The sequence below is a fragment of the Prenolepis imparis genome, unplaced genomic scaffold, assembly GCF_030444845.1.
Source record: "Prenolepis imparis isolate NDT839.2.m4 unplaced genomic scaffold, iyPreImpa1.0 SCAF_2, whole genome shotgun sequence".
In the NCBI taxonomy this organism is placed as follows: domain Eukaryota; kingdom Metazoa; phylum Arthropoda; class Insecta; order Hymenoptera; family Formicidae; genus Prenolepis; species Prenolepis imparis.
Window position 1 is genome coordinate 22,541,169 of NW_028141160.1, and position 26,780 is coordinate 22,567,948.

At 36.7% G+C, this 26,780-nt stretch overlaps 3 protein-coding genes and 1 long non-coding RNA gene across 6 annotated transcripts; 2 read left to right on the forward strand and 2 right to left on the reverse strand.

Annotated features, from left to right (window-relative positions):
- Positions 1–37: 37 nt before the first annotated feature.
- Etfb (Electron transfer flavoprotein beta subunit) lies at positions 38–2,490 on the forward strand. 2 transcript variants are annotated; one of them, XR_014424780.1, is made up of 5 exons: positions 38–534; positions 708–1,106; positions 1,171–1,498; positions 1,801–1,923; positions 2,270–2,490. XR_014424780.1 is itself a non-coding variant. In XM_083032000.1 (4 exons), exons 1-3 carry the CDS (start codon positions 484–486, stop codon positions 1,480–1,482), a joined length of 762 nt encoding a protein of 253 aa, XP_082888126.1. In that variant the 5' UTR covers positions 38–483; the 3' UTR covers positions 1,483–1,498; positions 1,801–2,490. The 2 variants fall into 2 exon arrangements, 1 of the variants encoding a protein (XP_082888126.1); XM_083032000.1 differs by having other exon boundaries at positions 1,801–2,490.
- A 205-nt stretch (positions 2,491–2,695) lies between these two features.
- Positions 2,696–5,357, reverse strand: Epp (Ecdysteroid phosphate phosphatase). 2 transcript variants are annotated; one of them, XM_083031994.1, is made up of 4 exons: positions 5,110–5,357; positions 4,435–4,672; positions 3,603–4,322; positions 2,696–3,522 (listed from the first exon to the last, which is right to left on the reverse strand). In XM_083031994.1, the coding sequence occupies exons 1-4, from the start codon at positions 5,214–5,216 to the stop codon at positions 2,731–2,733; spliced, it is 1,857 nt and encodes a 618-aa protein (XP_082888120.1). In that variant the 5' UTR covers positions 5,217–5,357; the 3' UTR covers positions 2,696–2,730. The 2 variants fall into 2 exon arrangements, with proteins under 2 accessions (XP_082888120.1, XP_082888121.1); XM_083031995.1 differs by having other exon boundaries at positions 3,615–4,322; positions 5,110–5,356.
- A 1,138-nt stretch (positions 5,358–6,495) lies between these two features.
- On the reverse strand, positions 6,496–26,741 carry Bs (serum response factor blistered). The gene is made up of 5 exons (XM_083031999.1): positions 25,233–26,741; positions 21,032–21,283; positions 14,620–14,719; positions 11,693–11,821; positions 6,496–11,193 (listed from the first exon to the last, which is right to left on the reverse strand). Exons 1-5 carry the CDS (start codon positions 25,728–25,730, stop codon positions 10,982–10,984), a joined length of 1,191 nt encoding a protein of 396 aa, XP_082888125.1. The 5' UTR covers positions 25,731–26,741; the 3' UTR covers positions 6,496–10,981.
- LOC145932768 (uncharacterized) lies at positions 12,065–17,065 on the forward strand. The gene is made up of 3 exons (XR_014424781.1): positions 12,065–12,374; positions 14,530–14,703; positions 14,772–17,065. It is a non-coding gene; the product is annotated as an uncharacterized LOC145932768 (long non-coding RNA).
- Positions 26,742–26,780: the final 39 nt, after the last annotated feature.

The window sequence follows — 26,780 nt, forward strand, 5'->3', positions numbered from 1 at the left end:
ATGTGTATATATATAATTGTATATATTGCGCGTGTGTGTGTGTGTTTGTTTGTTGCTGCTGTTGTGTGCGTATGAGAATGTATGATTACATTTGATTAAAAATATCAATATTTTTATATTTCATATTTATCATTTTTTCAATATAAAAAATGTGTAATTTGCTAAGTTTAGAGTCTAAGAAACATGAAAAAAACGAATAGAAGAATAGGAGAATAGATTATTTGATTTTTTTCTTCGTTTCCTTCCTCTCTCTTTCTATCTAACAAAATTAAATGTGAGGAGAGAAAGATAACGAAGTCTATCATATTTTCATTTGCCAAGTTGGCCACAATGTGTTTTAGAGGTTATAATCTTACACAATAATTCAGACTTTAGACTTTGAGCCACGTCAAAGAATTTCGATAAAAATAATAAGTCAACTGTTGACATTTAATTAAAGATAATTAGAGAATAGTTGCACATTAATATCTTTCTGCAGCAAGAATGGCGCGTGTTCTTGTAGGTGTAAAAAGAGTAATAGACTATGCAGTGAAGGTAAATATATATTAACTCTTTTTATATTTTATTAAAATATAATGCACAGAAAAAAAAAGATAAAACTCTTAAAATATAACAAATACTTTTCTATGATGAAATAAGATTATATATGAATGCCAGTCTTTGAATAAAGATTTATTTTAATGCATTTTTTAAACCTACTTTCTTAGATTCGTGTCAAACCAGATAAGTCTGGAGTGGTTACGGATGGCATTAAACACTCGATGAACCCTTTCGATGAGATAGCTATAGAGGAAGCAATTAGAATGAAAGAAAAGAAAATTGCCCAAGAAGTGATAGCGGTCAGCTGTGGACCGGCTCACTCTCAGGATACAATCAGGACTGCCCTTGCCATGGGTGCAGATCGTGGAATTCATGTAGAAATATCTGGCCCTGATTATCAGACATTGCAGCCCATTCACGTCTCAAAGATACTGGCAAAATTGGCGCAAGATGAAAAAGTGGATTTGATAATACTCGGTAAACAAGCCATAGATGATGATAACAATCAGACCGCACAAATGACTGCCGGTGTTCTGGATTGGCCATCTGGAACATTTTGCAGCAAGGTAATAGGACAACAACATTTCACTTTATCGTATCGATGTCTTACGCTTTCTTCTTTTTATTCAGGTTGAAAACAATAATGGTGAATTGACTGTTACACGTGAAATTGATGGTGGATTAGAGGTCATCAAGATGAAAACTCCCGCAGTGTTAAGCGCTGATCTTCGTTTGAATGAACCACGTTATGCGACTTTGCCAAATATTATGAAAGCTAAGAAAAAACCTATTAAGAAAGTTACTCCGAAAGATCTCGGAGTGGACGTAACGTCGAGAATCGAAATACTCTCGGTAGAAGATCCGCCAGTTAGACAGGCTGGTGCGATATTACCGGACGTTGACACCTTGATAAGCAAATTGAAAGAAGGCGGCCACGTTTAGCTGACTCTGTTACAGGGTAATTATAAAAATTAATAATTAATAATTAAGTATTTTTTTTTTAACTTTTTAAGCCTTGGTTTATTTTGATAACTCCTTTTGTATATAGCATAATAGTTTTGTACATTATCAGAAATTGTGTATGATATTTCAATAAATTTATACTATGCGAATGAAGAAAAAATTAAATATTTAATAATACATTACACAGATAAATACAAATTATATGAATATACATGTGCATAGTGCATACATATATGCATATACGCTTGTATATTTATATAATATATATAAAGATCTCTTTTTTGCGTTTCTTTCCAGTATTTGCCAAATAATCAATTTATTCAAAAGAAAAGAAGTGGAACATCCAATATATTTTTGAAAAACGATTATTTAAATATATACATATATATAAATGCATCATTTTTGTCTCTTCTGTAAAAGGTAACATCAATAACGATAACTATAAATATATATTATTATTATTCTATGCATCAATTTATTGCGATGCAATGCAGATATCATTAAATTAGATAGATTTAATGTCACACTTAATTGACATGTCGTAATTCTAAAATTTTCAAGAAATGTTGATAAAGTTCGTATGGAAATATTTTTCTACCGACAGAAATTCATGAATAATTTGCATCTTATCAGCTTCTCTGCACTTCTACTTTAATATATCATGTTGTAATATATGTCGCAGAGAAATATGAATATTTATATGAATATTAATCAGAAAATAGCATGTTATTTATAATATTAAACCACTTTTTAATTACTTATTTAGTGCCTTATCCAAGATTCGGCAAGAAAATGTGTCCAATCAAGACTAGTATATCATATATATATATATTAGATATTTACCAGAAATTGATATATAACATGATATATCAATAATAATATTTTGGCTAGTATTTGTGTTCTATATAATCATCATTAAGGGATAAAACTATATTTCAATACCCGTATATATAATTCTCTGAGGAAATAAATATTTTTTCAACCGTCGAGCGCTCGACTAGGTCTTTTTTTTTATCGTATTTTATATATGTCAAATATATATCTTTCCAGAACTTTTTTTTTTTTTTGATTCGTTGAATACTGTTGTTTCCATGTCATTGACATTGAGTACAGCCCTGCATAAAAATTCATTGTATCATAACAGTCTTTTGTGTATATATATATATATATATAGATTTTGTAAAATGTCTTCTCTCAACAAAAGCTAAGACTCGCGCGCAACATTTATTACATTAGAACCTTCCAATCGTATCTGCTATTGCTGGTATGAGTGATCGGTGGAAAGGGAGGAGGATGTAGCTGCCAGCCATCGATACCTTGACGCGCGGTCAAGCACGCCAGATAAGGTACCCTTTGAACTAATCTAGTTACTTCGGCGGCCGGGGGTATCCTGCCACCGGTCAACTGTCTGGTGCAAGCTGCCAGGGAAGCTGCATGCGCCACTATTAAAATATTTCCAACCGTACTCTCTATGATCTTCTTGATCAGCTCGTAACTGCGTTCGTAATACTGCGCGGCGTTCTCTTTCGGAGGGAGCTCCTTCGCCTTCACGATCGGATCGTAATCGAGATCCACGTTGAAACCCGTCTTCAGCAACTCCTCGGAAGTCATCCAGACGGGGATGCCGTTCGGATACCAGGCCAACCATTCTATCAGACCTGGCTCTACCTTGATCGGAATGTCGGACTCGAGTCCCTTTAGAATATGGGCGAGCGTCTGAACGCAACGCAACGACGGCGACGTGAAGGCAACGTCTATCTTGATACTCGACGACTTCATGGCCTCGCCTACCAAACTTGCCTGCATCTCGCCTACGGTGGTCAGCGGGCTGTCGTTCTGAAAATCCTGGATGTTCCTGGACGGCACTTCCTTGGGCATATTCAAGTCACGGCGCACATAGCAGCCGTTCGACTCGAAACAGTACGGGATCCACGTGCCAAAAGTGAAGTCCACTCTCTCGCCGTGCCGACATATGAAGATCTCTCTGGACGGTGTTTGAGGCGCTTCTGAACCTGCCATCTGTAAACATTTGGAAACGTATGTATGTATTATAAATTCATCAGTGATTATTATATGACAAAGAACAAGGTGTATTTTACAGAAATAATTACTGGCTCGTCGACGATGGGAATCCCATCGGGCGTGTCGACGGAATCGCTCGGAGACAGAACCGGAGGTGGTCTTCTGACTTTCGGCATCTCGTCCGCCTCTTCCGCGCTTTCGCTTTTATTGTCGGTGATCGGCACGGTGGTGTGCAACGTCCACGAGTCCGATTCTGCAGTCCTTTTGGTATGATTCAACGGTAAGTGGCCAGATATTCCGGTCAACCAAGAGATACCCTCTACCCAGCCGTCCGTGGACGCGCTACACGCACCTTCTGGAACGTAAATGTAATCTCCCACTCTTAATTCCAGCTCGTCGTGTTCCCGGGGCACATGGGCGTGCGTCACTTTGTGCACATGCAAATTCTGCAATCTCGAATCTCTAGAATATAATCTAAGCTCCCAGTTGGCCGGCGTGTTTGGTCTCAGTTTCTCGACCATCGAACGAAGTGGTTGAAATAAGTTGCTGGGGAACTGGTAAGCCAGCGTAAGATGCAGAGACTTTATTTGCGGTTCGGCAGTGATACCTAAAGCGGCGATTTTATTGGCATAGCGAACAGCGATGTTCTTCAGCCATTCCGCGTTTACATCCTTGACGAAGAGGCCCATAAAATTAGGCGACACGTATGTCTCCAACTCGACATGTTCATGTAATCCATCTTGATGAACCACATTCTCAAGAGCATTTACTAATTCTTCTGTGAACTCGTCGGAAGCCTACAAAGATATATGAACACTATGAAATATATATTCAAATTAAAAAATATCGAATATATAAAATATATCTTGTATTTTCTTTTCAGTCAAGTAATAATTAGAGATATCTTACATCGAAGAAGGAGACGAGTGTAATATGTGGTATAAAGCTGTGAGCACCGTTCCATCCTAGATCTTTACTCTCCGACCAAAACAGCTCGAGCTGTTCAGCTAATGATCCCGTTGGACAAGCATAGAGAACGTACTGCCGCTGTGTATCGGAATCCAAAGTTGGATCTCTCACGTGTGCCAGCAGCCAATCCGATGCCAATTGTACACCGCGATATCCTGTTGCAGCTAATGCCCTTTCCCTAAACATACATATCACGATCAATATTAAATGTAAATATGAAAATCAACAAATCGTTAATAATTAATCAGTAATAATCAGATATAAAAAAAAATATGTATCTACACTGTCGGAGGGAGAATGATATATAGACAGATAGATAAATATTTTTATCAAGAGATACGAGATAGTGACAGATTATTGTAGAGAGAAATCAACTGTCGGAAACGAATGAAAATAATTAAAAGCGACTCATTGAGAAATGTCAAAGACAGAATTTAAATAACAGAATTTAATTTTGCTCTCGATCGAGAGAGAAAGAAGGAGAATAGTGCGAAATAGCGCTATTGAAGGCTGCGTTTGACAGCTGTTTGTTTACAACGAGTAAACCACACGCGTCGACAATACGTCATATAAATGTCACGTAAACGTAATTCCATGTCACACGGCCATACGTACGCCCGGTGTTTCGGGAAACCCAGCTGCAGGAGCGTTTGCAACGGTGTCAGATGCTGTTTCGAAATTTTCGTAGGAGTCGGATTTTTCCGCGGCGGCAGCGTCGCCATGACGGTACATAACTGCGTTTACCGACGTTTATTCCTCAGGGTAGCCAATAGCCGCGCGAGCTGTCGCTGGATACGAATCCAAGACTGGGGAAAATTTTTAGAGAATTAGCCGGCTACATCGCGATCGGATCTCACTTCTCACTACGAAGAGCAAGTCGATCATCGGCAAGGAAATATAAAGGTAAAAATATCATGTATATTGTATTAAAATATTGATATTAATTGTATTTTCAAGTTGTTTGTACTGAACGTTATCAGTTATCATTGATATCAGAGATTAAATAACCATAATCTTTCGTGGAGCACGATATATCTTTCCTTTATTATCATCGAGCTTTTAAGGCTCCTGGCTCCTTGCCGACCATGTCGAAATCGTGACGTCGAGGCGAGAAAACACACGCAAAAATTTCTTAGATGCCATTTCGAAATGAAAAAATATTTCGATGAAACAGCACTTCAGATGGCTTTAGCACACTCTTAAAAAACCCCGAAAATTATCCTTTCCCCTTTATAATCAATCAACAGCTGTAAAATGTAATATTATGAAGCCCAGTCCGTCTGGTCTTTGCACATGCGCAGTCATTCCGCATGTCAAAGTCTGATATCTCGATCATTTTACAGATGTTGATTGATTATAAAGGGAAAAGGATAGTTTTCGGGGGTTTTTAAGAGTGTGCTAAAGCCATCTGAAGTGCTGTTTAATCGAAATATCTTTTCATTAAAAAATGGCATCTAAGAATTTTTAGCGTGTGCTTTCTCGCCTCTGACGTCACAATCCAATATGGCCGCGGTGAGCACCCAGGAGCCTTAAAATTCAACAACTTAATTTCACAATTTTAGAAACTAAATAAATTCAGACACTGATAATTAAAGCCGATTAATTTCATCAATAAATAATTTTAAAGTTATTAAATTGATTTTAATATCTTATGAAATATTCAACGATATAAATTTAAATTTTTTTGAATATTTTTATAGTTAAAAAACTGTTAATATACTTTTTTTATGAGAAAATATATTATTGGATGCTATATAATTTTTCAATATTTGTTATTGGATTAAAATTATATTCTATCTATAAAAAATATATCAGGGGGAAGCGTGGAATATATAATTCATTAGATAATTTTTTTTACATTTTATATAATTTGTATTTCATTTTTCTTTGTTACCTCTTTTTTTTACCACGTGTTCCATAACAATTTCAACAATAAACACTCAATCGACGCGATTATTATTTAGAGTTAGTGTAAAAAAAAAAAAAAGAGAAAAAACGCAGTGACACACGTGGATTTATATATTTTTGTTTTTTTCATTCGTTACGGCATTCTGTTACAAACACTCTTCACGCTGCAATATTTCGGTACAGAAGTAATAAAAAAGTTATAATATGCGTGTGTGTATACACATATACATACACAACACACATTGTATATATATATACATATACATACATACCTCTTATTTTATGTATATATATGCTATATTCATGCCTATATACATATATATACATATGTATGTATATATATTTTTTTAATGTATATATAATATTTATATATAAAATATAGATAAAGTAACGTAATATACACGTTATTGCTCGTCTCTCATGGGATTCCTCGCTCGCGTTCGCAATTCGTACATTCTTTTTATATATATATACTATATCCTAAGAAAATCTGATTAAGACACTCACGGACCGTTCGACGAAAATTTTAGACATCGTTAAACTGCGAGATAATTTCATCGATTCGTCAAATGCATTTAATAATAAAATTTTTAATAGCTAAATTAATGAAGATTTTAAGTTACACAATTTAACGCACAAGCGTGTCTTTGAACAAATAAACATTTTATATAATCTAACTTATTGCGTATTATTAGAACAAAGATAGAGTCAAACACACATCTAAAAAGCATAAACATAAAAAACCGTAGATGCAAAGTATCCATTATAAACAAGCGAGTAATATGAATAAAATAAAAGGAGAATTTCTCATTATCTCTTTCCGTAGAATCTCATAAAGTTTTTCTTAAGTACATGCAAATGAATTCTTTTCTTCTACAATTTCTACAATTAATAATAAATTAAGAGAAATGATTTAAATAAAATTATTATTAAAAATTTTAGAGATATATAACAATATAATATTTCTGTAATAATAATACAATTATTCAAATCATCTCTCATCTTTACACATTTTAAAAGATTCGTATTTCGCTTACATCCATAAATAATATTCTATTTTATTTTATTCACATTACCATAATATCCGTATAGCGAGCTAAATTACGCTAAAGTTTACTAAATATGTAATAACAATTGCTCCTTGATATTTGACTCGAGTTTCTAATATTGCACATTTTGACATATCTGACGTCGCGACAGATTTACAATTGACGATTTACAAATTCATCAAGATTGCACCGCAACCGCACCGTATAGTCATTCGCAACAATTTTGTACAAAATTTGTACGTCTCGTACAAATGATCTATTATGAGGATCACACATCGAACATGGCAAAAATGCAATCTTAAGTCCTCTTTGCGGTAATATGTTTATTTTTATCGAGTATAGTTTATCTCTCGAATTTGCATAGCGTTTATTTTCTTTTTTTGCGCAGATTTACGAACGCTACAATATATTATTTCTGCACCACATTTAAGATATATATAGCATATCACTGTCGATATTTTGCTGGTTTAACAATCACGTATTTTCTCTTAAAGATCTAATTTCGATCCGAGGATAAATTAAAGCTGTATGTCGTGTAAGAGTAGAGATTCCGACTATTCTCCGAGAGAATAACACATTCTTTACATTATTGTTAGCACATCGCAATAAAGGATATATCTAGAATCTATTTACAACAAGTATTCAAATCGTTGAATCTTAGTTGATTCTAAGTAAAAAATGAGATTAATAACAGTGATATGAGAGACACTATATAAAATTCAGTTACATTCTTTTAACGTAGACATATCAAGCTCGAAATTGAAATTATGAGTGCAAGAATATAATCATTCATTTTTAGAGAGATTATTTTAATTTTATTGCTGAGAAAGATTCAACTTTTACATTAAAGAAAATTAAAAACAAGAAACACATGGAAGAAAAAAACTAAAAGAATTGTATTCGCGTAAATTAATATTTAATTATATTATATAAAATTAAACTGTAAGAAAATAAAGATTAATTCGTTTTAGCGCACATAATTTCAATTTCGAAAGATTTTCGTGAGACGATTCTCCTTCTTGGCGTATTTATGAAAAACAAACACACTTTTAGAACGATAAAAAATATAGATATCGAATTTTTTGCAAAATCTATGTACAACAGAATTCACATATTGGCACTAGTCGTTGGCAGAATACTCGGATTCGCAATCCTCTTAACAATGTTACAATATTTATTGTTTTGACATACATTTCGACGAAATAATATCGTTTGCACTATCTCAAACGTACAATTTCTCTTTTTAACTCGCGACTGCATCTGGCAGTTGCTCGTAACTCGTTAATGTTACAGCAAATATATTGCGATAAAGTTTAGCATTCTGATATTATTGTCATAAATTATAGTATAACGATATTCGCATTGCATGAAGCTTTGACGTAAATGTTTTCATCGACAGAAAAATTGATATTCGTAATGTGATAACGTGAACATTTATTTGACAAAAATGTATATATTTATGTTGGAAAATTTTTCTATCTTCAATGCATTACATTTTTTCTACGGATAATAAGTGCAAATTATAAGACATTTCTACCAAAAAGTATGTAGAGTATACTTTAGAATTATTGATTTTTTTAACTTTTAATAGATTGGCCATTTCTTTCGACAATTTATGTTAGGAAATATTTGGAATATACTAAATTGGAGAAAGATAAATTTTAACGTATTAATTATATTTTGTTTAAACACACATTTTCATTCATACGTGATTCACTTGTGATTCTATTAAACGCTTCAAATATAAAAAAAAAAAAAATTAATACGCACCACTAGCATGCGCAATATGTAAGAAAAGTCGATAATTCAAGGATTAATTAAAGAGAAACTGCCTTTCTCCGTTGGCAGTTTCTGGTTCCGATCATATATATATTAGGGTGGTCGTTAAATGGAAGATCATGTTGGATGGTCATAAATCAGCTCCAAATTTAGAAAAAATGATTCTCTAATTTTTTCAGATTTTTATTTTCAGCCCTGAGTCTCCCTGTTTGCACGTGAAATACCTAAAACAAAAGCCCAATGTATCATCAGGACTACCAATACAAGAAAATAAGCTGTATTAAAAAAGAATACAAAAAAAATTATATCTTCAACAAAAAAAAATCAATGGAAAATAATAAATTAATCGATATATTGATCACTCCGTAAAATAATAATTTAAATTTTTTCACTCGATTTGTGTGTAGTATAACACACGCAACTCGAGTGAAATACCTCATATACGATGTTTTACTATTTTCACGGCAATGAAACGTATTTCATAAAATGTCGCTATTTTAGACTAAAACTAACTTAAATAAATATTTTTTAAATGAAAAAGAAAATTACGTGCCAACAGGGAGACTCAGGGCTCAAAATAAAAATCTGAAAAAATTAGAGATTTTTTTTTTTACATTTAAAGCCGATTTACGACTATCCAACATTAAAATTCTGAAAACCCATATAAGGACCACCCTAATATATATATATTACACGATAATGCAATACAAAAAAAATATAATAGATTTTCCATATATAATAAAGCATTTCCATAATGATGTGCATTAGTATTTAGTGAACGTGATATCTTTAAAGACTATAAAGAGGGGGAGAGAGGATACGCTGTTAAATAACAGTGCTACAATAAATACGAAACGAATTTAATTACAAAATTTATAAAAACATCTGTCACGAAATGTTGAAAACAGAGAGCATATTACGCTCATTTTTATACATATATTATAAAAAATAGAGTGTCTCAAAATATCATAAAAATTTAGATCTTGATTCTATTATAGTGCAATTTGCTGTAATAATTTATTTGGATTATTTTCGGTATATATGCAAGTAAACTCTCACAGAAATAATTGGAAAAATTCTATACGGCAAATTAATTCATTATTATATGTCGAAAGACAAAACGACTGTCTAAATGGATGTTGAATTTGTATGCGGTGTCAGTCTCACATAATTGGCAGTGAGTATTCTCGGAATACGTTACTGAAGTCCATCTCAGAAGAAAGGCATTTTTCATTCCGATCATTTGGATATATTTATAGGTACAATTAGGAGTATTTTATTTACGATAGCGATTATAATCTTATAATCAGATATATACTTTCTATGAAGTTCAGCACTCGATCTTTCTATTCTTTTTAAAAATCGCTCCTCTCGTCTCGTTATCAATTAAATTTCGCATTCATCTTTACATTATCTTTTATATTAATTATTTTTTCTAGCGTGAGAAATGCGTAAATATCAATTTCGTCGATCCTTTTCTTACCAATCGCAGTTTCTCCCAAAAACGAAAGTACGAAGGGGGGCGAAGAATCCCAGTTTGCGATGAATCGTAAGTCGCTCTGATCCGCTCGAAAAAATTCCGCGATTTTTTATCCGTCCCGATTATTTATCCCGGGCATGCAAAAATATCGCGAGTCCATATTCCGAGTCGTTTCCGTCATTCGTTTCCAAGCGCGACGATTTCCGCCCGTAGCACAAAAACGAGAGGCTTAAACTACTACTACTACTTTCGTCGTCGAAAAATCCCGGTGTCATTCCCGATCCTTGCTAAGATCGGACGGCAGGTCGCCGCAGGTGGACAACGCCGTCGTCGTCGCCGTCGTTGTCGTCGTCGTGGGCGACCTGGAGGTCATCCTGGAGGTCACCGGTAAGGACAACCCCGCCGCGCTCATCGCGACGTTCAGCGGTATCGTGATAAACGGTTGGCTCGATTGTGACGAGTTTGTCACCGATGTCACCGTACCTATAAGGGAAGTTACAAGGAAAAAGAACGCGAATGAGATATACTCCAGCTATTTTTTTCACGATTTTTTTTACTTTCGACGAAATTCGCGCGAAAAAATCCATGCAAAATTATAAACAAAATTACGCCGAGAGTAATTTCTGATTTATTATCTCTTATTTTTCTCCTCTTCATATTAAAAAAATATTTATATATATAAGACGCTGTACATTTATTTTAATGCTATATAATGCGACTAGTTTGCGTTATGCAATCTCATTAGTCATAATCTACGCGATTATCTCTGGGGATAATTTAGCGGTGAATCAGATGAGCTGAGAGAAGCGCGCGAGCGATTTCCAAGCGAATCCGTCGAGCTTCCCTAGAACCGACTTCTCAAATTGTGTTCCAAATCCTTCGCGTAACGGCATTTCGAAATGAGTACGAGCGCGATAAATTGCGTAAAAATCTCGTACGTTTCTTCGCAGCGGCAAAGAGAGACAGAGAGAGAGAAACCTACCTCCGTCTTGAGATATTTGCACCGGTTGCCCGTTTTGTCCTATGCCGAGCAAGACCCCTGGACTGGGCGAATAAATGACACTCTGAGGCATCTGGTACATAATCCCTGCAGAGAACGAAGGCACATTTCCTAGGAAATCAAAGAGGAATTGAGTGTGTGTGTGTGTGAGAGAGAAAGAGAATGGCATCTAAATGTGATGATTGATGATAGAAGGTGAAATTTATCTCGAGGAAAAAATCATCGAAATTCGCGAACGATTTTTTGAATATAATTTTTAAATATTTTAATTATTATATTATATTTAAAATTATTATATTTTAAATATTTTATAATTCCAACGCGAGATAAACTCTTCCCCAGAGGACAATTAGTGCGTTGAATAGAACCTAGTGGGGAATAAAGGAATGTAAGATGTAGAAAGAGAGATACTCTGCATTATATATATTTCCCTTATTTGTATCGAAATTGCGAAATCCGTCATTCGACATAACGTTAAACTCGTTTTCTCTCTCTATGTTGGTTACAGATGTTATATATGAGAAAAACTTAGGAATGACGGTCGAGCCACTCGAGACTTCAATCCATCCGGACCACCCAGGTGCGAATCTGCGTTCTGATTCACCGAATCTCCGGCGATTATACATAAATTACTCCATATGTATATATTTATCGGAAAAATACGGTAAGTTTTCAAGGAACGAATCGCCGGCGCGAAAATAATTATTAAAAAAAAAAAAAACAATTGTAATCTCTCTTCTCCACGAGGGATAATTCTCGATACTCTTCAAACCGAATATTGACTTGCGATATATAACACCATTTTTATATAGAGCCTCTCGAGAGAGATCCGTATTCCGATAACAAGTATTTAATCCAACAAGATGTGCAAACTTGAAAGGATTAGCGAGTTAGCGTGTTAGTAGAGCAAACATTTCCTTACATATTCAACTACTAGGATCTATTAGTCTTCAAAAAAAGTCATTAAAATACATATTTCTCTCTTTACGCGTTAGTGCTCGTCAAGTCGGTGTGAAGATCTTCTGTTAGAAGCGCATCCAAAAACTGTCTCGAAAACAATCGTAGAGTGCAGTATGTGTACATATACATGTATATACACACATATACACACACATAGGAGGAGAAAACAAATCGCAATGTCTCTCGCGTACGCTTTCTGCATTCGAACGAGCAAACGCTCCTAATTAAAGGCGACTCGAACGTCCATCCTCCATTCGCTCATGATAATGGGACCTCTCGCGCGTACCTTCGTTATACCGGAGGGATGTATTATACATTCGTCGCTCTCTCGCGGAATATACCGAAGGGGGGAGGAAAGGGGGGGGGGGGACCATAACGACCGGTGGGATTATTATCGAATTGGAACGAGGGGGGAGAGACCCCGAGACGAGAGAGCGCGCGAGAGGAAAAACGCGAGTCGGGTCGCGAGTCTCCTCGTCGGTCGTCGGCGACATAGAATGGCATCCACGCGACAACATTAGCATCGATATTTATGTGTACACCTGCAACCGTTCCGCGGCGCGGCTTTCGACCGGATCCTACTTCCCAGTTAGGCATCGCGGTTGTCGTCTAAGTTTGGTCATCGTCGGCGACTCCTTACGGGCTCCCTACACGGATAACCCCGTCATCGCTCGCACGCCTTTCGCATTTTAAGTGTTCTTCCTCCCTCCCCCACTCCCACCCCTCCTCGCGTTCTCCTCCACCACCTCTTTTATCTCTCTCCCACCTTTTTCTCACGCTTCGTTCCTTATTCTGTCTCCCTGTCGGCGTGGATATATGTTTACCTGTCTACTCTGTCTACTATCTCGCTCGTCCCGACCAGCTGTTCATTATCAGCCGCGCGATGATGAGGTCAAGCGCGACGCAAATGGTATCGGCGACAATTGAACGTGATTAGCATCTAATAACGCGAAGAAGGGGGGAGGAATGGGGGGCAAAGGGAGAAAGAGGCGCGAACCTCGGACCTATTAACGCGCTTCCGTTCTTTCTTATTATAATTTATCCCTTAATAGATTGATTAGTCCGTGAGACAAGTAATTTTCATTTTTTTTTCGAAGCGAGAAGGATACGTTGATAACATGCGTTGAGGTTTGTAAATGAGTTCTATGTTATGATTCTATAAAGTTTCTCGTTATACGTGGAAGGTCTATTTCTTCATTTGTGAAAGGTATATATATGTATATATCATCACGGTCGCATGAATAAACAGAAAATCGACGTAACCGCAGAACTTAATCTAACTAGAACCTCGACAGAACTTAATCTAGCTACAAACTCGGGCATAATAATTACGCCTGCGTGAATAATACGTGTTTTTTTTTATCCCGCGATAATGTGAGTGATATTCGAGTCCTTCGTTTCTTTCGCGAAAAGGAAACCACGTAAACCTCGTCAATAAAAAAATAATAAAAAATAAAACAAAAACTATGAATGTGCAATCTAATTAGAAAATATGAATGCCCGGTTTTTATATTCAACGCACATTTTTCTATCGAATGTTGAGATAAGATATTTTTATCGAAGCATACGCGGAATATATTAATTTAAAAAAATTGCATATATCTATTTCGACGACAATCTTCACTTTTATCGAGTTTTTAATTTCCTGAATCTTGAATATTTTTTTCGAAACTCTTTTTAGATGTTTTATATTTAGTTCTATTCAAAATCGGATAGATAAACTTTTCGCTCTCTTTGATTAATCATAAGAGTTCATATAATATTTAAAACGCCATACAATATCCTTAATTTAAAAAAAAAAAAAAGAAATATATATGTATAGAGTGTTTTATATGTATATTTTCTATATATTTTTATAGGAGAGATTCAGTGAGAAGCTTCTCGAATTCTAATCCAAACACGGCTCTTCGACAATTCTCGCTATAGTAACCGCGCATGATGAGACTCACCCGTGTGATTATTCTTGAGAGGATCCTTGGCGTCCCCGTCGCTGGTGTCGCCGTCGCTCTCGTTGGCGCAAATGTCAGATCTAGGTGATCCGCCTTCCTCCTGAAACCAGGAAAAGCGTATGTGAGTAACCGAAAATACTCGTGAATTTTAGGAGGCCGGTAGAGAAGGGGGACAGGACTGATAACAGGGTCACATCTTTCTTACGCAGCGACAAATCGGTACCGGACAACGAGCAAAGAAACGAGAAACAAGGAGAGAGAAGAGTACTTATCAAACGTACGTACTTATGTACGTATCTACCTACCTACCTACCTACCAACCTACCTACCTACCTACCTACCTAGCGGACAGAGAGAGATGCGCGAGCTCTTGTCGGCGCTCCTTATATGGCCACATCTCTCTCGCAGACTCCACTCGCGCGCGATGCACTCGCGGAGGAGAAGAGATTCTCGCGACCCTCGGGCGGGAAATTTTCTTCCCTTAGCGCTTCCTTCTCCTTCCCTTCGCGAATACCTTTACGCGGAGAATCCGCGGCTTTTGCAGTAACAATCGTACGATGTACTTTATCTGAGATATCTTCACCTATATTTCGTTCACTTAAATATAATGATCACGATTTAATTTTTATTTAGAAACTAATTGCTATACATTTATTTGCATTTTGCAAATATTACATGCACATTACAAGTAATTTCAATTTTTTCTTAAATAAAAGAAATATAGCATTTCTTTGAAAAAATTATAAATATTTTTTTATTATTTTTATTTCTAAATAACATTTTCAGTAACACGTATACATAAAGCTATACGTAAAGAGAGATAGAAAGAAAGAGAGAGTTCGGAAAAGATTAGTTTCCTCAATTGTATTCCATTGTTAAAAGCAGTTTTCTCGATTTAAACGGGGGCGCACGTTTCCCACCTCGCAATTTATGCCAATTACCGTTTGATTCGGCAAAACGGTCGACGATATACACACGTGCGGGAATTATTATCCGCGAGAGAGAAAGAGAGAGAGAGAGAGAGGCCTGGAGAACGCGCGGTACCAATTGGAAAGCTCGAAAAGCCGGAGCACGCACGTTCGCTTCCGACTACCGCTGGTTCACGTACCCGGCTCCCTTTCCTCCCCTTCTCACCCCTCCGCTGTTTTACCGCGAGCGGGTGTACGTGTGTACGTGTAGAGAAGGCGCGACAAAAAGCAACATTCCTGACTCTTAAGTCGGACTCTATATAAGTGTTTGCCATCGCGAACATTGCCTGTATATGGCGACAACCGGGCTTTGACAAAGGTGACCGTATATGGAACTCCGCTTCCATCTTTCGTGCGTGCGTGCGTACGTCTCTCCTTCTCTCTCTCTTTCTCATATATGTGAAAATATCTCTGCAAGTCTCCCTCTCTGTCTCTCTCGTTTCTGCCCCTCTCTCGTTGCGTGTCTCGCGCGAGAAGCGATACACCTGGATGCGCGCCTTCTTCGTCTGCAACCCCGATAAACGTCCACAGCGCCGTTCTTGTGCCGTTAAATCATCAATCGTGCCTCGACCCCGCGGTAGCGAAAGCTCCACGCGTGTTTCCGGCCACCGGGGTTACGCGAGTGTTCGTTAGAATAACAATTTTAGCAGTATATCTATACTAATCGATCTCTCTAACAAGCTATAGGGACTGAAATTTGTTATCAACATACTTGTCAATTTTTTCTTTGTCTCTTTGGAGAACGATTTCAGGCCGAATAAGGGCGTTTGACGAAGAAAAATAAAGAAATTTCTCATAAAATGCGTGTCGTTCTTATATAGGTATGCTATCTTGAATTGCGTTTCTTACCCTTGGATTTCTACTTCCGCTTTTTGCTGGTTCACGCTTTCTTTAACAAATGCGTCAGGTGTTCGATCTTACTACTTAATTTTACTCTTAAATATCGTAACAATTTCAAGATTAGTTAATTTATTTTTCCCTTAGTCCCTTTCCAAGATGTCTACTCGAATCTTGCAAAAAATTCCCTTAAAATTCCCTGATTTTTTATTCAAAATTTCAGATATAAATTAGAGAATTTTTAGATGCAACTTTGAAATAAGAATCTAATTATTGTGCGCTTTTTATTGCATTTTTAAATTATAAGTTTACGAAGAAAAATATGAACTATGAGAAACTTGAGTTTCGAATGTTATTTGAAAGAGTAATGAAAAAAAATTGAATAACTTTTATAAGGAAAATATTTTTCTTCATATAATATTTTCATTCTTTTATTAACAAGACTTACAATAAAAAGATTGTGCACTGCAAACTTGAACTGAATTAAATGCAGATGCATATCTCGTATCATTTTATTAAATCTTGCTCGATTGCTTGCGACAGAAATATTGAAACATATATCTTTTTTAGAGTGCCAATAAAATTCTATGAAAATTCCTTGATTTCTCTTTGAAAAAAAACCCACCCCTGAAAATTTTAGGTTTTCTAGATTTTTCTTAGAAAGTAGACACCCTGCTTTAGTAAGTTGCATAAGTTTGACAAGACAAAACAAGTCAAATAAAGATAAAATAAGCGCCATATCGATTGACATATAAAATGAGAGATCCTGAAGACATTCAACGCATCAACATTGTTTTATATTTCGGGATACATAATATTTTCGTAATCTGCATTATAATAAACGCTTTGTGTGCTATATTATTACACGCTATGTGTGCTAAAAAAGTATAAGAACTATTTGCGTTCACCGCGTATGTGTGTGTAACGAGAACTAAATAATAACACATCTGGCACTTTATTTCGATATTATATATCCAAGTTATGAAACCACGAAAATTAAGCGCCAAGATCGATTATTGCCGATATTCTTAATATGTATATATGTATATATATCGTTCTATCATTATTATTATTATAGCTAATTGGTAGAAGAGTACATTAAGAGAATAGCCGAATTGTGTTATTAAAGAGATATCCAGATTATTTTCCTATTCGAGATTGGAGAACGCAAGACCTACCTTGCCCGCTTCTTCCTCCCGTTTCATCTCCAAACTTGCGAACGATGTTGCAGTTATTTTCGAGATTGTGTCACGCGATAATGATACTCGGATATAACTTACACGCTGCTTCTAACGCACCATTAGAAATAAAGGAATCCCTAACGCGCACCGCGGAATGTTTTCGGACCTCTAAATATATCCCGAACCAGATTGTCAAAAATAGGCATATATATTCCGCCCCGCTGCCTGAAACGCGAAATAAGACTCTAACATCTCTTCGTAGCCCGAAATCCCTTATTACGGGAGACTTTATTGCGACGAGCTCTCGTGCGTCTCGACAAAGGCCGAGAAAAATGTTCATGTTGATTTAACGAAAAAAAAAAATGTCAAAAATGTGGAACTATTTCTCGACACGATTAAACGCATTTTTCTTCAATTATCAATAATTAATCAAAAATAGCGATGTATATCTATATAAAAAAAATTATATATCGCGCGTAAAATATTTTTTTTTCAATCTTTTAATACTCCGTAAAAATTACTATTCATTTTTAAATTAAAGCGTATCGTTTTTTATTATCGTTCGACTCGATAAAGATTTCTTTTCTTTTTAAAAATTATCTAATTTAACACGATTTGCAAAAGAAAAGAATAGAGGATCTTTAAAATACCTACCTGACTCGCGAGAGTGAAAAATATGATATACATGATAACACATTTGAACACAATGAGAGAGAATCTATCAGCAGAGAATCAAAGTGACAAGGTTCGCACGACTACAGGGACTATATTGTCGAAGAAGACGAAGGTATATATATACGTGTGTGCATCTCTCTGTGTATGTGTCTGTATCTGTGCGTGCCGTGTACATATATATACTATACGTAAAAATATATAAATATTATCACAGTATTTTTACAGAGTCGCTATATGCTCTATATGTACACAAATACTATAAGATACAAGACTAATCATTGTAAAAAAGCCGCCATTATTCGCAGATATCGATTAAAAATCATATAATTAATATTATTATTATTATTATTTGTACTCTCTGCATGCCGACGCGCGCGGGAATAGATTACATCTCTTTTTTTTTCTCTTTTTATATACATATCTATTTGTGATCGCGAGGCCCTCCTCTTGTCTCTCTCGGGGCTCTCCATTCCCGCCTTTTATTTATTTTTTTTCCCCTCTTATCTCCTCCGTTTCTCTTTTCCGAATACAACGATATGGTATAAAAATCAACAAACAATACATACACACATATACGCATGCACAATGCCGATGGTGTCGCTGCATAAAGGAAATGGGGGAAGGGGAGGGGAGGGGAGAAGGGTCTAAATACTAACTACTTATTCTACGAGAAAAAGACAATCTCCAAGTAAAACTACGCATGCCACAGTAGCGGTACACAACACATTATACAGAAAAAAAAGAAACAATGGACGAGACACAACGATATGCTAATAAAAAAAGGAAAAAGAAAAAATGCGCAACAATACTAAGCGTGCATCGCCGGATTCGCACCCACGCCACCGATCCGATGGATGAAACATGATTTCAAGAGAGAGACAGATCGAAGCTCGTCGCTTCTTCGTGAGAGAACCCGTTCAAGAATCGATCGCCCGTCGATCTCATCGAGACGCAAAATAAGGTACACGATATGAAAAAGGATACCGATATCCGTCTGCGACTTACAAATAACAATGTGTTTTCTAATAAATAAAAAAATACCGACGTCTACATCAATAAATATTATTTAAGTTAAATAAAAGAAAATAAAAGAAAAAAAGAGAGCTGCTGGACGAATGAGTGTTAACAGAGTATATTCGGTACTCTATTATTACTCACGTATAATTCATCACATACGACGCTACGCTTTATATAATATATATGTATATATATATCTATACCTACGATATAATTAATTAATTAATAATAATATCTTTTCTTTTCTCGCATTCTCGAATATCTTTCTATTTCGTTCACGACGTGACTCCCGCCGATACATATCGTCCTTTAGCTAAGCGCATCCGAGCTTTGGAGAGAGCTTTGCCTAACGAGAGCATCATACGAATTTACCCGCAACGAGACGAAATATCTTACAAAATTTGCTCGAGATTTAGCCGATGATTCGGTTACGATTCGCTCTGGAAGAAACGCTAATGACGGACCCGCGTTTCTTTCATGTTCCTTCCATTATGCCTAATCTTTTCGCATCTCAACAACAGCGTAAATCGTGTTTTCACCCTTCTGTCGCGCACGTGAGAGCGCAATACTTTATCGAGATTCACCGATATACGCGCGATATAAAAAAAAGTAAAAATATATATGTATACATATGTTTTACGTATATATATTTAAGTAAAAATGGATCGAGAGATTGGACTAGATTTTTTTCGCGCGTGAAATCGGTCGTAGATATTAATATTATTATGTAACAGACCGACATTAAAAAATACTTGATTGTAAGAGAATCGATTACCCTCTCTTTCGCGTCATAGAATTTGATAAATACAATAATGCAATAGCATTGCATATTCGCCGAAACAATGTAGTTCCAAAAGAGAAATTCCATCAATATAAATATAAAATAATCACGAGGACAAATTTAATTATTAAAAATTAATATCTAAATATAAAAAGATTACAATGTCCAAACATAAATACACAAAAATATCGAGTATCTCATATTTACTATATGCAAAAATTCGAAAATTCGCGAATTAAATCGAAATTTGACCCGAATAATATATTTGCGTATCGCCGCGCGATATCTCGCAGGAAATTAATCATCGTTGTTTTCCTTGTACACAGCATAAATTGCACAAACTTCCTTACGAGCCGCCGACTCGTGAGAGTAACGGTTATTATTCCCGTCTTAAACCTCGTCGAACAGAACCTACCTAAGGGTATCGGCGCGAGATAAGCGTCTCTCCCGAGTCTACGCTCGGATTCACGGGCGAATCGACGAACGAATCTAAAGAATAAAAAAATAAAAAAAACACTTGTGAAAAATGCCATCTCAATACGTGAAATGCGACGACAACGGAGGGAACGGAATGCGTATATGTAAGGGTCGACGAGCGCGTACTACCGTTGGGGGTGCGAGTGCGACATGTGGGGATGATAGGCGGCGTGATGGGGCGGCAGGGGCGAGGGGCAGGATTGCTGATAGGGGCCTCCGGCGAGCATCGGGCCCGGACTCGAGCAGGGCACCAGGTGCGAGCTCGGCGAGGCGGCCGCCGCCGCCGCCGCCGCTGCGTGCGCATGCGCTATGAGGTGCGCGTGCTGCGCGTGCGAGGGTGGCCCGTGCTGGGAGCCGGGCGGCGGCGGCGGGGGCCCGGGATGGGGCCCCGTGTTCGGGCCACCGCCTGGCCCGCCACCGGGATACCCCGTGTGCAGCGAGCCACCGTGCGGCGAGCCGTACACCAATTGCCTTACTTTCTGCTCGTCGTCGGCAATGTTGTACGTCAGCTCGGTCTCCTCGAAGCCGGTGGCCGACATCCTCTGGTCGCCCGACGAGCCGGACGGCGGCGGGTCCGGGCTGTTGAGGCACGTCTGGATCAGGGCCTTGCCGGCCTCGCTCGTGATCATCGGCTGGAGCTTCCGCGTCGCGAACGTGTACACGTGGCCGGTCTCGCTCGCGACCAGCAGCATCACCTGCGTGCCGGTTAGCGTCGACAGCTCGTACGCCTGCGAGTGGTTAATTCCGAGAAGCAGATTAATTTATTATTTCATAAATCGCAGATTAGATCATTTAAACTGTTTGTACTGATAATAGACTTGTTTGCAGAAATTCTCAAGCTTTTCATCTTGTTGCCTTCTCTTCTAGAAGAGCTAAAGTGAATTAAGAGAGTCCATTTTTTCCACTTAGAATTTTAAATAAAATTTTAATTGTTATCATACAATTCCTATATATTAAAATTTAATTCATCGATCGAATAAAAACGTATCTGATAAATAGATTTGATAGACTTTAACTCTGACATATAAATTGAAAAAAATAGCATCGATATATAAAAGCTACTATGCAAGAAATTTTTCTTCCTCGATGCATTTTACAACGAAAAAATTATTATAGCATTTTAGGCTGATGATCAAAATGTGAATTAAATATTTATGTGAAAAGTGGGCTTTCGAATTAAAAGAAACGCTATGCGCGCAAAAGAAATTTAACCGTGTTATAGGCCATTTATATAGATAGTATCGCACGATCAGATAAATCTTTCAACGGTATAATCATCAGGTGATGTATTTCGCATAAAATATGTATATAAACATAATTTACATGTACGCATGTACATGCAACATAATTTGTAACATTATTTGTAAATCTTTAGGGTAGAATCGTCTAATTTTTTTAAAAATACATATAGATATATGTATATGTAGAAAAGTGGAAGAATTATTATCGATATCTCATTTTCCTTCATATATATAAATAATTTTTCTAAAATTATCATATTTGTCGAAAATATTAAATAGTAAATATATTATCTACACACTCTATACTCTAACATTGTCGCATTCAACAAAGTGCGAAAATGAGAAGAATCTTGATGATCAAAGATGTACATAATTTGTTAAATATTATGTTTCAAATATATTAAATTATGATATGCTTAATTAAAAGAAAATATAAATTATATATTAAATTTATGTCAAAGACTCTGATATTAATATGCTGTAAATAACGGTGATATTTAATCACATTTACATTTATATATATATATATAAATAATGTATTGTATTCTTATTCTTTGTAATGCAAATACATTTCAAGACTTTTGTAATGCCAATGAAAATTTAATGTTCAGTTTGTTTGCGATAAATCGATTAATTATCTTCAACTTGAATATACATGTATAGTCGAATAACGGAACATCGTTTTACGCATAATAATGCTCTCTCTGATTTCATTATAAGTCGATGTTATCTGTAAACATATGATCCTACGCAAAAAAGGATCTTACATCGATCATGCTATCATGCGTACTATCTTGTTAATGATTAGAAAACACGTATATAAACATGTGTGACAATAGTTGCTCGCATAACTAAAGTCAAAAATTTGTGAAAAAAATAATTTCATATTTTTTAGCAAATTTAAAATAATTATAAAGCCTAATATTCGTCTATAAAAAGATATAAGGTCAATTGTAAAATATATAAACCAGCATTGACAATATTAAATTATCATGAATTTTATGAAACTTAATCATGATTAAATATAAATAATTGGAATATGCATCATCGCGATGTAGTGTCTTATCACAAAAAACAGATGTGGCATATCTGTAGGTTTATGTGCGCGATATGCTTTTCAAATATTTTTTTTTTAACCTTCCTCACACGAAATATGTATAACTCATCGAAATCTTTTCGTCAAACAGATGAGTCATTTATTAAATCGCGGTTTTTATTAAAAGTAATCTGGATCGCCTCGACAATTAAAAACATAAATTCGGATTCTTAATTAAAGTCTGAAAATTAAAGGTAAAATATATAAAATACTTCGACATGTTCTTTGTGGACATAATCTTAATCAAACCTTTAATCAAACATGAGATCATGAACATTGAATTTATCACTTCCGGAACGATGCGGATTGTTTTATAATTTAAAATCTTTCTCTCTTTCTCAAACGATATAACTTTACTTATTTCGTTTTTTTTTTTTTTTTTTTGGGGGGGGGATTTTATATGCTGCCGCGTTCTAAATTAATGTGTTATAACTTTATTTATGGGAAAATTATTTTATATATATTTTAATGTAATCTCGATTGAAAAATTTAATATTTTACAAATAGTAAGTAAAAAAAGGCAAAAATTTGAATTTTTTCAAGCAATTACTAATGTAATTTATGCGATATATAATTCGGCAGTATTAACACATATCTCACTTAAATGCATCATGATTATTTACAAATTTGATGTCGTTAAAATATATACAAATTATAAACATGAAAAATATTGTAGAATTATTCAATTACCAAATGCCTTTATTACGCAAGAATAAGTTTTTATTTCATTCTTCACTAAAGAGAAGAAAAAGATATTTGTTTAGAATAGTAAAGAACATAAACCCAAAAGCAGCAAGGATGAGATACCAGATTGGAGATACGAAAGATAATTAATAGTCGCCTTTTTTGTAAATAAACAATTTCATTTAAATCTAATCGGTTTGCAAAAAATACATGTTACATTTTTATTCGGATTTTCTTTTAAGATATTTTAAGATATATATTTTAGAAGAATTAGATAAAAATATATATCACGGTGATAATTTGACTTTTGTGATAGTTTATGTAAATATGTTAACAAGATAATGGGAAAGAGAGAGAAAGAAAGAATTATTGTAGGAAAATTAACAAAAAAATACATAATAGTTAAGAAATAAAAAGTATAAGAGAGAATAAAAAAAATTTCAAAGAAAATCTTCTCAAAACGTTAATTAGCAGAATAATGTGGCAAAAAAGAGAAAGGAAGAAAGAGATCCGGTACCTTATCCAGAATATTTAAATTTAATAAAAAAAAAAGTTCTAATTAATTAATAAAAATTAACACAATTGGTACACAAATAATTTTAAAACCATAAATCCTCAATTTTCGTTCGCGAAATTTAAAGACATGTCGGTGCAAAAATAATTTTTCTTTAAATACAGTCTCGTAATAATAAATTTTTATTATATTTTACTTATGCAATCCACCAATCAATCTATAATCACATTAGTCACTCGTCACATACATACGCTGAGAAAAAAATACTGTTGAATCAACAACATTTTTGTAGTTAAATTTTATTTTATTAATTCAATGATACTGACGTATTTGATTAGATTAATAATATCATTGAATTAATAAAATAAAATTTAACTACAAAAATGTTGTTGATTCAACAGTATTTTTTTCTCAGTGTATATATTATTACGACACGCGTTTCGATTAGATTCAGATAGCGTGAAAATTATCTCTGTATTTACTTTTAGCCACGGCAAAATGCAACGATGTAGGCAATCTCACCGTTCATATACGTATATGCATCCAAAAATGAACTAAATCCGCATAATTATTCTTTATCCCTGACTGAATTCGCGCGCGTCAGATTTTAATCGCGGTCCATTTCGCGCGCGTAGGTAGGATTCGATGGAGCAATACAATAATATCATCGCGCGCCGACTGAAATCTCCGGATTAAGAAACTCGAGAAGAAACTCGTCTCTTTTAAATTGCAGTCCAATCTTCGTGTCCCCGATAGAAAAACACAAAGCTAATCAGAGTGAACGCGACCCTAGCGAGTGGCGCGTAATAGCGCTGTCACTCGAAGGTCTCGTCGCGGTGTCTGATATGAATCAGAAATCGGAGAACCGTGCAAAAAGGAAACGTTTGATAACTCCAGTTGTTGCTCTTGTCAGTTTCGATACTATTTTTATAGAGCTTAATATATGTATACTTTCTCTCTCGTAACGTAAGTTAGACACGGTCCAATCGACACCGACATATATCATTTATATATAATTATTATTTATAAATTTATATATATATATATATTTATAATTATAATTGTATTATATATATATATATATATATATATATATATATATATATGTATATATGTATATATATACATATGTGTATACAAACCTTCTTCATGATGCCGGTCTTCCTCTTGGAGAACGTGGTGTACCGCCTGAGCTTGTTGTCGATGTACTCCATTTTAATTTTCACGCGACCCTTGGTCTTCTTGCCGTTGGAGGGTGGCGACTTCTTGGGCTGGCCGAGATTGGTGAAGGACTCTTCGAGATTGTCGGGGACGCAGTCGGCACCGGGGATGCCGGACATGCTCTGCGAGAGTGCCTGCTGCCTCGCATTACCGGCGTCGTCGCCGTAGCAGACGTCGGAGGAGGTCGGGCGCTTGATGCCCCGGGTCTGGACGGGGCCCGGGACGCCTGGCGTCGCGGCGCCCGCCTGCGCCATCATGGTGGCGCCACCGCGGCCCATTTGAGAGGCCGCCGCGGCGAGCTGGGACGTGGACGTGGGTCGGCCTCCGTAGATGGTCTCCGCGCCGGTCTCGCCCCCGATCATCCCCATGTAACCGAGGCTCGTGTAACGACCGTCTCGTCCGCCGCTAGGGTTGTCCATCGCGGCGTCGGCGCGCACATTTAATCCCTTCCCCACGACGGCGGCGCGTCCTCCTCGCGGCCACGGGATCGCGTGCGGAAAGTCTCGGCGCAGGGACGACGTCTCCCACGTGATCGATCATCTAGAGGTACACGGGACACAAGAGCAACGCGCACCGCACGAGCGCTCCCCGCGAACTGAATGCGCGCGCCGCGACGAGTATCGTAACTTGACCTACGTCGGAGAGGCGAGAGATGCCTCCGCTCCGCGTGTGTCGGCCGTCGGCTGGCGCTCGACCCCCACCGCTGCGACTCGCTGTATCACGACGCCGCGAAAAACTAGTCCTCGGTAGCTATACGGACGCGCCCGGATGGCGATTCGCCCCGAAATCGGCCTCGAAAAATCGCCACTCGATCCCGGATGACGGATCCACTGGCGGATCGTCCGGGCGTTCGTTCGTACCAAAGATATTTCGCCCCGAAAACGGACGCGCAGTGGTACAACGCGCGACGAGAGGGCGTCCCCGGCTGCCATATTTAGAAGTAGACGTTACCATATTAGGGAAAGTTTGCCAAATATGGTGAACAGAGGTGGTCCTTCCTTTTCGAATAATCGCACGGCGCGCCGCGCCGAAACACCAATCCAACCGACAGTAGCCGCTTCCTGCACGCCTTTCCGACCCCCTCTGACCCGCGAATCCCCCTGTATACTCTACTCTCCCATCTATGTATGTACGTACGTGATCGCGGCGCTTCCGACTTTTATTCTACATTCTACGTCGCGACATTAATTTCCTCGCGCCGGCGAGGAAACACCACCCTTGGGCCACGTCCTCCTCGTCCTCGTCGTTCACGGGACTCTTAATGAGACGTTAACGGCGTTACGCTGTCGCGCGAATACGTTCGATGCATTTCTCTCGGTAATTGATCGGCTCGCGAGTATCCAAAGATGTTTTCCTTTTCACGATTTTTATCAAATATATCCTGGAATTTTTACATCGCATTTATACGTTTGCGGAGGAATGATGTCTCTCTCTGTTGAAATATTTGACTAAAAATACATATTACTCTT

Coding starts and splice junctions, on each gene's coding strand:
- Etfb (XM_083032000.1), top strand. CDS start 484: ATGGCGCGTGTTCTTGTAGGTGTAAAAAGAGTAATAGACTATGCAGTG. Junction 535..707: donor TAATAGACTATGCAGTGAAG/GTAAATATATAT, acceptor CTACTTTCTTAG/ATTCGTGTCAAACCAGATAA. Junction 1,107..1,170: donor CTGGAACATTTTGCAGCAAG/GTAATAGGACAA, acceptor CTTTTTATTCAG/GTTGAAAACAATAATGGTGA.
- Bs (XM_083031999.1), bottom strand. CDS start 25,730: ATGGACAACCCTAGCGGCGGACGAGACGGTCGTTACACGAGCCTCGGT. Junction 11,822..14,619: donor TCTCAAGAATAATCACACGG/GTGAGTCTCATC, acceptor TTGATTTCCTAG/GAAATGTGCCTTCGTTCTCT. Junction 11,194..11,692: donor GCAAATATCTCAAGACGGAG/GTAGGTTTCTCT, acceptor CTTCCCTTATAG/GTACGGTGACATCGGTGACA.
- Epp (XM_083031994.1), bottom strand. CDS start 5,216: ATGGCGACGCTGCCGCCGCGGAAAAATCCGACTCCTACGAAAATTTCG. Junction 4,673..5,109: donor GGTTTCCCGAAACACCGGGC/GTACGTATGGCC, acceptor ATGTATGTTTAG/GGAAAGGGCATTAGCTGCAA. Junction 3,523..3,602: donor ACGAGCCAGTAATTATTTCT/GTAAAATACACC, acceptor AAATGTTTACAG/ATGGCAGGTTCAGAAGCGCC.